This window comes from Urocitellus parryii, chromosome 6 (assembly GCF_045843805.1).
Source record: "Urocitellus parryii isolate mUroPar1 chromosome 6, mUroPar1.hap1, whole genome shotgun sequence".
In the NCBI taxonomy this organism is placed as follows: domain Eukaryota; kingdom Metazoa; phylum Chordata; class Mammalia; order Rodentia; family Sciuridae; genus Urocitellus; species Urocitellus parryii.
This window is the reverse complement of record NC_135536.1, coordinates 60,659,914-60,672,139: the sequence shown is the minus strand read 5'-3', so window position 1 is coordinate 60,672,139 and position 12,226 is coordinate 60,659,914. Positions and strand designations below refer to the sequence as shown.

General features: G+C 32.1%; 1 protein-coding gene across 1 annotated transcript in view; it reads left to right on the top strand.

Moving 5' to 3' along the window:
- Nucleotides 1–12,226, top strand: part of Map4k5 (mitogen-activated protein kinase kinase kinase kinase 5) — a 104,337-nt gene that overhangs the window by 20,474 nt on the left and 71,637 nt on the right. The window contains exon 3 of the mRNA XM_026391051.2: nt 2,199–2,256. Coding sequence (XP_026246836.1) covers nt 2,199–2,256 — 58 coding nt within the window. The remainder of the gene's footprint in view (nt 1–2,198; nt 2,257–12,226) is intronic.

Below are 12,226 nucleotides of genomic sequence, written 5' to 3'. Positions count from 1 at the left end.
TATTGTAGAGTTCCCATGGCATGTGAATTTTTTTATATGTACATGTCTTTCTATAACTCAAAGGAAATTAAAATATTGAAAGATTTTTAAGAACAAGGAATGACCTGAGGCTAACAGACAATCTTTTTATTTAAAAGCAAGGAAGAGAAGATGGTGGGAATGGTGCTGAGACCTTCTTACCCTATTTTACTCTGTTTACCACAAAAGATAAGGGAAACCTGAATTACTCTTCACAAAATAGTTGAGATTTCTACTGTAGATTTTGTTCTTATTCCTTTCTGTTTGTGTCTTTTCCTTCATGTATTCCTCTCCACCATTCTGTTCCTTTTTTTTACCCTTTGAATATCATTCTAAAAGTGTCTTCCAATGCTGTCTTCCCTATTTTCTTTGTCACTCTCTGTTCCTTTCTCTTTTTCTCTTTTTTTCTTCTAGTGATTGTGACTTATTTAATCCCATAAATAATACTTTCCTATTTTTATTGCATTCCTTATTTTTTATGTCAATTATGAAAGTTGACATTCAATTCTAATAGTAAAAAAAAGTTGTAAATTTTATTTTCACCTATGGTGTATCACTGAGCACAATGAAGATAAGTACCCATAATTATGGTAAGAATATAATGGCACAGTGCTTTTAGACTATTTTGATAATACATGTTGACAGCTTAACAGTTTTGATCTAAAATTCCATATCTTAGCTGGGTATGTTGGTACTCTCCTGTAATCACAGAGACTTAGGAGACTGAAGCAGGAGAATCTCAAGTCAAAGTCAACCTCAGCAATTCAGCGAGATCCTAAGCAACTTAGCAAGGCCCTGTCTCAAAATAAAAAAATAAAAAAGGTTGGGGATGTAGTTCAATAGTAAAGACACCCCTGGGTTAATAAATAGATAAATAGAAATTCTACATCTTAGAATCCATCTGAAAGAAATAGGCTTAAATAATGAAAAGGTAGCCTTAATGAAATAAAGGGGGGGATGAGTATATGGACTATTTTATAGTCCTTCAAAATTACATGTAGCGTAGAGAAAGTACATAATTTTAAAAACATAAAAAGTTTTTTGCCTACAATATATCATGGCACTTATGTGTTTAACATCCAAGGTTGATGAAAGTATAAATGCACAGCTTTTTAGAGCAATATGGCAATAATTTCTATTTTAAGTCCTCATACATTTTGACCTAACAATTATATAGACGTCTAGGTTGATAAGCTGATATGTGCTAAAATATTTTTAGGGCTAGTCATTACATCACTAATTACAGTAGGTCTGTCCATGATACTTTGTGAAATGGCAAATGCTTTTCTAAGAAAAGCATTTGTTTGAAGGAAAAAAGCCTGCAAATATATACAAAATTAAAATGTTTATCCCTGTATTTATAATGATAAAATAATATTAAAATTCTAGATGTCCAACAATAGTGAATTGGTTAAATAAATTATGTATTCTGCCAATGAGAAATTAGGCAGCATTGCTAGTCATTTTGTAGAAGACTACTGGAAAGGTTATTTTCCATACACACATACACTCATGTACATGCTTATATGGTGGGGAGTGGGGAGCATGTACACTAAAAGTTTTAACTGTTTTTATCTGGGTAATTAGATACAGATGATTTGATTTTTAAATTTTTCTCTTAATGACTGGTAACTATGCTTATAATATAAACAAAATTATAATAGGTTGGTTTTTGTTTGTTTGGTACATGGAAATTTTTTAACATAAATATTCATGAGGTACATGTAATGATTTGATACATGTATGCATTGTGTAATGGTTCAAATCAGGATAAGCATATCTATCTACTCAAACATTATTTCTTTGTGGTAAAAACATTCAGAATCCTTTCTTGTAGATTTTTATCTATATTCCATGAATTATACTATAGAACACCAGAACTTACTTCTTCTAACTATAGCTTTTAAAAATTACTATTGAGAAAAATTAACCCAAGTGTGAAGAAAAGACTTGTAGGAATTATACCCATAGTTTTATTAATAAAACAGTAGCTGTTTTTGAGTGGTGGAGCTACAGGTAATTTTTTAAATACTTTCGTGCCTTTTCTACGTTTTTCTTTGATGGGAAAGTGAGTACACTCATTTTATTAGAAATAAAGGTTTTGTTTTTAAATTAACACATCACTGATAAGTAATTAGCATAATGCAAGTAATACTTGTGTGTTTTTATTTCATTTTTAGGCCAGAAATGTACATACCGGAGAGTTAGCTGCAGTAAAAATCATCAAGTTGGAGCCTGGTATGTATTAAAACTCTTAAGACTTTTTTTTAAAAAACAGTTTTCTTGTGCATTTCATAAAAAGCATAGTCTATATGTCCTTCATGTTTTCCTTCTTCTCCAAAGAAGTCTTTATGTGTTCTGGCAGGACAGTATAATGTATTCAGGATGGTTTTGTTAAATTCTATTGGAGGTCATTAAAGTTTCAATGGGACAGTTCTGTTGCTAAGTAAAATTTAAAATGTATATATTAAAAAATTGAAATATGCACTTACTGACAATTTTATAAAAGTAATTTTTCACAGTTATAGTGACTATTTTAGCTTAGTTTTAGCTACTATGAAAATTTGATTATAAAAGTCTTCCATGATATTTTAGGGATATTCAGATAATATTCCAGAAAATGCTATTTTATCAGCTATTCCCTGGCTGGTTGATTTAGGTTTGATAATTTTGATCTTAGTTTAATGCTTATTTTATTAACATATCTATATATCAAAAGACTCTTTTAAAACACACCAAATAATTTACTTTGGTAAAAAAAAAACCTTAATTTTATGCTTTTGATTTTTTAAAAAGTTTTTAATATGGGAAATAGTAGTTTTTGACCAGGTAGGTGTATATCTTAGTGATCTGTTTGATTGCAGCTTATGAACTGAGACCTATGTGACCATAATTATTCCAGTTTCTTAACTTGAGCAGTTTTGTACTTCAACTTTAGATAATTATGTGTATGATTCATTAGAAAGGTTGTATTACTGAGGTAGCATATGCTGGAACGCTTTAAAATTAAGCTTTCAAATATGACACATCCTTTTACCTGACAGATAAAAGTTGTTATAAATCTATTTTAGAATCCTGTTACAGAGTTTCATTTAATAAGTATAGAATGATCTCTAAAATGTCACACAAATAGAAGGGAATATGAGAACAGTACAAGCAATTGCCTCTCCTGGAAGAGTTACTCCAGCAGAAATTCAAGTTATATTCAAGGGGTGATGATAGTCCAGATTCTGGTCTGGGCTCTCATAGGAAACAAAGATCTCTTCTGCCTTCAGTGAGTGCACTGGGCTTATTAGAGCAGTTTTACTTATTTGACTTGAGTGTATGGCTTACTTTTGATTATAATTTATTTAATGAATTAATGAGTATGCTTTAAAAATCCTTTGAGTTTGACCTCTCAATAAACCATATATTGGAACTAACAGAGGAAAGACAATTCAATGAAAACAGAAAAATACATCATATGTATGATGTTATTACTTAACATATAAAGATAAAATGCTGGGATTATAAGGTAAAACCCTTTGAAAGGCTTGAATTTCTCACTTCCTTGTTTTGTAAAAACTGCTGATTTTATGTTAGAGATCCCTCATATATGAAGATGGAATAATATTTAAACTCTTCCCCCCAAGAAGTTTAGTAAATGTTAATGATGTAATCTTAGTATTTGGCCATTTTTATATTCTGCTGATTGCCTGTCTTTATTTCAGGTTATTCGTCTTTTATTATTGCATTTTGGATGCTGTTTGCACTTTGAAAATAGAGACTCTTCATTTTAAGTTTTCCTAATTTGTCTTCTCTGTCTTTTCACTCCATTTATAATACTTGTCTATTTCTCTTAGATAAATTTATCAGTCTTGCTTTCTCTGTTCTCTTCTTCCCTGTAATCAGACTTTTTCTAGTTGATAATTATAAAAATTTTCACAAATTTCTCTAGTTGTTTCCTTCCAAAATTTAAATGTTTGCTTCATTAAAAATTATTTTGTAATAAAGAATTGTTGAGAGTTCTAGGACTATTCTTTTTTAAATGGCTAGATAGTTCCATTACTACAAGTTCTTTTATCTATAGGTTTGAACTTTTTATTACATGCTGTAATCTTCATTACTTTTATTTTTCAGCCATTTCCTTTTTCTTTTCCTATTTTTCCCCCAGGAGAACATTGAATATTTTTATCAAGAAGAGAAAGAAATAATATTTGTGAGATTAATTTAGATGATTTGGGTTTTTTCTTTTTCTTCTTTTTTTTCTTTTTCTTTCTTTCTTTTTTCTTTTTCTTTTCCTTTTTTTTTTTTTTTTTTTTTTGTTGTTTGTTTGTTTCTTTGTTTGAAGGTAGGTTCTTGTGTTAGGCATGGTAATACAAGCCTGTAATCCCAGCTATGTGGTAGGCCAAAGCAGGAGGATCACAAGTTTGAGGCCAACCTTGAACAACTTATCATACCCTGCTTCATAATAAAAAAAAAATTTAAAGCTGGGAATGAAGCTCAGTGGTACCTACATGCTCCTAGATACAATCCCCAGTAGCATAAAAAAAAAAAAAAATTTTTTTTAAATGCTGGGGTATAGTTCAGAGGTAAAGCACCCTGGGTTTTTTACCCAGTACTACAAAAAAGTAAACTTAAATAAAACTTTTAAGAAATGATAAAAAGGACTGGGGATGTAATGCCCAGTGAAAAGGCTGGAGCTGTAACTCAGTGGTAGAGCACCCTGAATTCAATCCTCAGTATAACAAAAAAAGAAGGAGGGGTAACTGGAAGAGAATAGCAGGGAAGAGGAGAGTAGAGATGGGCTCTTACTCTGTTGCCCAGGTGGCTTAGACTCCTGGGGTCAGGCTGTCCTCCTGCCTCAGTCTCCTGGGTAACTGAGAATACAGGCAAGGATCACTGTGCCTGGCTGTGTTGTGGTTTTCTGTTTTTTTCTTTGAAGCTTTTTAAATATTATGCCTGGGGGTTTCTTTTATTTTTGCTGCTGATAATTTGGAAGATACATAATCTGTAGTTTTATAAGTGGAAGGCTTATAAGACTTCGAATAATATGCTTACATTTGTGGGGTTTTATTATCTGACAGCTTGTTGACCTCCTAGGTATAAAGTGTAGAAGTTTGCCTATTTATCCTTTTCCTGCCTATTCATCTCCCACTTTTAAGTCATTAGCAGTTTATGATGGGATTTTGGTTTCAGAACTTTCTTATTATATTAGGGTATGAGTATGTATTCATTTGTTTAATCTTCCTTTTAAGAATTGTAGTATTTGTGATCTTTAAAAATATAATAAACAGTTATTCAGAGTTAGTTTTATATTTGAAATAGATTTGGTGCTCACTACTGGTCTTTTTATGTCATGTCTTTGCCATTCTGACTTATTTTATATCAACTAGCAATATGATAAACCATCATTAAACAGATTTTTCAGTAAATATTAGAATAAAACAATATGAACCTACAAATTTTCTTCCTCAAACTATTCTTTCATTCTTACTCATTTTTGTAAATGGTTCACCAAGCCAAAAATCTGGACATTAACCTTGATTTATTTTTTATTTACACTACAGTATCAATCTGTCAGTAGGTTCTTCAGACTACCAATAAAACATGTTCTTTTTTTTTTTTTTTTTTTTTGTACCTGGGATTGAACTCAGGGAGTTTTGACCACTGAGCCACATCCCTAGCCCTATTTTGTATTTTCATTTAGAGACAGGGCCTCACTGAGTTGCTTAGTGCCTTGCTTTTGTTGAAGTTGGCTTTGAACTTGGCAATCCTCCTGCCTCAGCCTCCCAAGCCACTGGGATTACAGATGTGCACCACCGCATTCAGCTCAAAACACATTCTTAATTCACCTCCTTCTCTATATTGCTTCCCTTATTGGTCTCTATATTGTCTTACCTTCTTGGTCTTCCCATTTCTTTTCCCACACCTTCCATTCCCCATCATCTAGTAAAAACTAGAGTCATTGAAGTGAACTTTATAAAGCATAAATCAGATCATAATTCTCTGTTCTTCAAACTTTCATGAAGCTTCAATATCCACTTAGAATCTTACTCAGACTTCCAGCCTTGCTCATAAAATCCCACATGATCTGTTCTTACCATTTCTCCAAGCTCATCGTGTTTCTCCCTTTCATACTCTGTTTTCATATTATTTTATTTAAATAGTCCAAGATTAAACTGTCCCTTCCATTCTGGTTTTCATCCTTGCTCAGAAAGTCCCTGGTCATTTGGATCTCAGTTTAAATGTCATGTCTACAGAGAGGCCAATTTAAGGTAGCCAACCCAATCCCTTGTTTTAGTTTTTTTGCCTAGGACTTGACTGATTGATGCTTTGATTGATGCTTTTCTTGCTGATTTTTGTGTATTTGTTTCTCTTTCCCACAGTGTAAGATCTATTAGAATAGTGATCTTCTGTCTACATGGCTTGTATTTCAGCACCTAGAACAGTATAGGTACATACTGCTAATAAATATTCTTTCTACAATAGAATGTCACAAATGTATTCTGTTGCCTTTCAGTAAGAATGGCCATTTGATGAGGTCTGATGATTGTATCACACATTCTCCTCCTGTACTCAAAAATCTGTAGATATTTTCTCCCTTGAATATTGCTGGAAAGACCTATAAGGCCTGTCGGATGTTTTTCCCCTGGCACTTGACTTGCTGCTTCTGCCTAATTGTCTGTTTTAGCAGGTTTATCTTTGAAATCAGTTAACTTCAACAGAATATATTTTGTTCTTGATAATTTTCTACAGAATTTTTCCACTGAAGCATAGTGAGCTTTTTTAGTCTGCAGTTTAGATTCTTTCCATTTCAGCACATTTTTTTTTAAATCATTCTTGGGTTTTTAAAATCTCATTACTTTAGGAATACCAGTTATTCACATTAGTTCTACCTTACCTGTACTTATCTTTAGGTATCTTCTTTCTGTATTACGTGTGATTTTTTTTAAGTGTACTATCAATCACATCAGTGACTTACTTGTTTCTAATATTCTACTTGTTGTTTTCAAGGATTTTATTAATTCTGTAAAAGTATTATTTTTTCTCAATACCCACCCCCACCCCCACAACTACCAGCATTCTTTCTGTTTTATTTTGTTGCCTTAATTGACCTGGTCTTTTTTCCCCCTAAGTTTTTAACACTTATTGTCTAAAATTTCCTTCTTTCTCTCTCTCTCTCCCTTCTTTCCTTCCTTCCTTCCTTCCTTCCTTCCTTCCTTCCTTCCTTCCTTCCTTTTCTTTCTTTCTTTTTTTCTATTCCCCCAGCTAAAATTTTCTTTCAAAATAAGTTTTCCATGTCTTCTGTATCCTATATATGCTGTTTTTTTTTATTGCTATAGAATTTTTGAGAGGGATCAATGTTTGTTTAACATTGTCAATAAAACTAAAGTAGATGGGGTTTTTCACATTTTTGAACAGACATAAGGTAATATTTAGGTCATAACTATGATGGTACTAATGAATGTTTCTAATATTTAGTTCAGATACTTCAAAAAATCTGGAGGCAGCTGTATTTTAAAAAATGAATTCTTAACTGTATTTAGCAGCTTTAAAAACATTGCACTAAAGCTAGTATAATAGAAAAGTGCTTCCTTGTATTGATTTAACAGATGAATCTATTTAGAATTATATTTCGACATGAAAAGATAATTATTTGCTTTTGTAACTTAGAAAAGCCTTATGTTTGATAAAATATAAACAAGATTTTTTTTTTAAGTAAATGGAAATCCCAGCTGTAGGCTTAAAAGCACAATTCCCCACACACACAGAGTTCAAAATAGGGTTTTTAGGGCTGGGGATGTGGCTCAAGCGGTAGCGCACTCGCCTGGCATGCATGCGGCCCGGGTTCGATCCTCAGCACCACATACAAATAAAGATGTTGTGTCTGCCGAGAACTAAAAAATAAAAATTAAAAAATTCTCTGTCTCTCTCTCACTCTCTCTTAAAAAAAAATAGAGTTTATAATTATTTTGGAGTTCTAAATTTTATTGTAGATTTACTGATTATCCCTTGCAGTTTCATTTTATTATAATGGTATAGTCAAAATTTTACTGAAACAGATTGCTTTGAGGTTCTTCTTACTAGTCTTAAAAATACTAAGTAAGCCTTAGAGTTAAGAATAAAAATGAGTTAGCATAGAGAATTGGTTTTTTAATTATCCACAAAAATGATTGTAAAAGGGATCATGCTGTAGTTCAGCGGTAGAGTGCTTGCCTTGTGTGCTTGGGGACTTGGGTTCAAACCCCAGCACTACAAAAATAAAAATAAATTGTGAAAAAAAAATGAAGTCAGCATTCTTTCCTATGTCGCTATGTTCTTGTTGCCCTTCATATACATAGAAAATGATTGTTTTCAGGAATATTTTATCCATTTCTAATACATTTTTATAGTAATACTTATTAAATATGGTCACCATCTTAATACAATGTGGCATAGAATTTGACTTACCATTGATCAGCATTGAAAATATTACCCAGAAAGATACTGTTGTGTTAGCTGCATTTTTCATCTCTTTTGTCAGGCTTTAGGAATGCCTTAGAAAAGCAGACAGATATTATGATGTGTGTCACCATGTTTTCCTGTCTTATGTCTGAATTTCATCCTACTGTTTAATGTATTTTACAGATCCTTATTTTGCTCAAAAGTCTGTAGCTCTTGGTGGCCAACAACCAGAGCAGGAACAAAATTCCTGGGAAAGTTGACCATTAGAACTTTTCTTTTCTCCTTTCCTCTCATTCCATTATCCCTCTTTTATGGTGAAACTACACAATACTTTTAAACTTAGGCGAATTGTAGTATGTTAAATATTGTGATGGTTGCTTAGAAGGGATGGAATTTTAAGAAAATCACTGCCCTGTATGATTAGTGTAACATACTACTGTTTGCTTGTTCAGTTTTTTAAATGCTAAATTGGAAATATTCATGAAAGAGTCGAGTATTTTTAAATAAAATGACAAGTTAGTTATGACTCCTTAGTTCAAAGAGTTTTCAAAATAAGTAGGCACCTTTAAATACCTTTGAATAAATGTTTAAAATTTTTCTTATACTGCCAGGAAATACTTCGTCCTGTTTCCTGGAAATATAAGCTGAGAAAATAGAGAAAATGGAACAAAGTCAAGACATGTACAAAGACTTAAACAGTCATTAGTTCGCATTGTGCATGTTTTTAAACAATTGTTAAAGCAGGCACTTGGCCAAATAGACCAAGTGTCAGCTATTCTATCTAATTTAGTGGTATGATCTTGCTTTATAGAAACTCTTATTTAAGAAGTTTACAATCTTGACTTCTAAAAGTAAGCAGTAAAATAAAATATTTGTACTCTATCTTCACTGTCTGAACACTGAGTCTGAGTGGATGATAAATGTTAATTTGAGGGAATAGATGCACAACAAAAATGTTACTTTTATTGGTTTTAAATTATAAATATAGAAAATAGAAACTTTGTGTTATTTTACATATTTTTAAAAATATGTTAAAATCATTTTTGATGCTTAGATACTGTTTCTAAGTTTGCTTTTGAACACAAGATAAAAATGAAGATACTTTTTTATTACTTTGTAGTAAAAAAAAATGACCTTCGATGTCATTCTAAATTAATGTTCAAACTCAATCTAAATTGCTGATACTGATAGGTATTTTCTCTCCAGATGAGTTTTTGGAGGGATTTTTCTCTCTAGATGAGTTTTCAGAATCTAAGATGGGCATTCCAAAGAAAATATGCTATTAGAAATGACATTCCATTTAACATTCTACAGTCCCCAGACATTGTCATTATCAGTGACTGGTACTTGTGAAGTCTTGCTTCCAGTTACACTGTAAAAATTAGTAGCTCACTTGCACTAAGACCCCACCTTTCCTGGTAGACACTGCACATAATTTCTGCCTGGAGCATAGTCTTGGGATGGCACTAAGCCAATTTTTTCTACTAAGTAGTGGTTTGTTTCTAGTAGCATTAATTTAGCTATATTATTGACATATATAGGTCAACTTAAGTATTTGGACACCATTGAAAAGTTAGATACCATATGTGAGAAAATCTGTTTTAAATCCCAGACTTAATTGAATTTTTTTTTTTAAGTACAGCAAAGATGTAAGACTTCTATGCACATTTAAGAGCTAGTAAGTGGAAATACAAAGAATATCGTACACTAATGAAGTTAAGTGCTTCTTTACTCTTCTTTCCTTCTTTCTACCCCACCCACATACCGTTTTTTTTTGTTGTTGTTGTTTGTTTGTTTGTTTTTAAACAGGATGTCCCCATGTTGTTCAGGCTGGTCTTGAACTCCTGGCTCAAGAGACCATCCTACATCAGTTTTCAAAGGGCTAGGGCTGCATGAATATGCCACCATGCCAAGCTTCAGGGCCTCTTGATAAAACTAAGAGAAGGGTAGAATGTAGCCAGTTTGTTGGACATTGGTATATGTAAAGAATAAGTTCTGCTGGTGCAGTCACACATGCCTGCAATCCCAGCAACTCAGGAAGCTGAGGCAGGAGAATTGCAAGGCTAGGCAATTTATTGAGACCCTGTCTCAAAATAAAAAGTAAAGGGGGTTGAGAATGTAGCTCAATGATAAGAGAATCCTAGGTTCAATGCCCAATACTGGAGGGGAAAAAGAATGAGTTCTAATGCTATGATGGAAAAGGCTCAGGCAAGAGTAACAATATTCTGGTGCTCATTAGTAGACACAGGAAACAGTGCCTTTCCACTGAGGTAGGCAGACTCTTACTGTAACCTTACTGATCCCCTTTCATTGGCTGACCATTAAACTTAAGTTTAAGATATATGTAATGATTTATGCACTACATATTTCCCAGTTTACAAGTAAAAGCTATAAAGATTTTTTACTCAGAATTTTATGCAGTAGAAGATTGCACCCTCATTCGTCTGACTTAATCCTGTAAAATTGTTAACACTAAATCCTATGACTAAATTCAGTTAATGTTTATATGCAGTGATTGTTGAAAAGAGTTTTTAGATTACAAATAAATTGCATGTATGATAGCTAAACTAGTTTGTTTCAGTCACATCAATGATTAATTCTTTAAAGGGTACTTATTGCATAGCAAAAATATTTAAAGTTTTGTTTTATATCTGAATTGAAAGAATTGAAAATACAAATGGGAACTATCCCTGGCTTGTGTAAATGTTTTGTTTCTTTATCTAAGGCCTGATTTCACAGTTTTCCTTTCTTGACACTGTGCGATTTTTTAAGATGACTTCAAGTTAAAGCTAGAATCCATCTGAGTACCACTGATTTTTAAATCTGCCATTGCTTTTCAAAAGACTACTGTAAAACAATATCTAATAAAAATATTGTTATAATGATGTCCTAATGAAGAACATATTTTTAAAAATCCCTCTGTCTCTAACATGTAGTAATATTACTGTTGTATTTATTCTCTCAAATGTGCTAAATGCATAGGTACAGTAACTTTCTCAATAACATTCCCAACTGAGGGAAATACATAATCAAAAACATAGGGGCATAAGAATCGATTACCAAAATCATCAGCAACTTTCTACTACTGAAATGTAGATAATATAAGGATATGTGGTATACAAGAAAGCTAAATAGTGGAATAAATCCAGATGCTACTTAACAAATGAACCTAACTCAGAAGGATCAAGTTGCTGAAATTCTAGTGAATTTCTGTACCAGGATTTTAATCCAGATGTGTCTATTCCAGATTTCAAGCTCTTATTCGCTATATTATGCTACCTTTAGATATGCACATACAATCATTCTACCTGTTCATACATGCCTTTTACTGAAATAAACAACACTTTGACATAAAATAGTGTTTGATGTAACAATCTTTACAGTATTATCATAACTTAGGTAGTAGTCTCATAACTATCATAAAATTCCCATAATAATATATCAATATTGGAAAATACAGATAAAAAAGACTGTAAAATGAATTTTACTTCCTGTGCATAACCATTGCATGTTTTAAACACTTTCTGTGCTTATATGTATTTAAGTGATTATATATAAATCTTCCCTTTTCACTTAGTGTGAACATGTTTTTATATTTAGAATTTAAGAGTAACTGTAAACCGTACCATAATTTATTAAACTACAGCACCACAGTAAACATTAGATGTTTACTAATCTGTCTCTGTGCATATCTCCTTAAGAAGAATACTTTTGAAGCAACTGTTGATTCAAAGATTTGTACATTTTTAGGCCTTAGACCTTACTGATGTATGAAGAATGC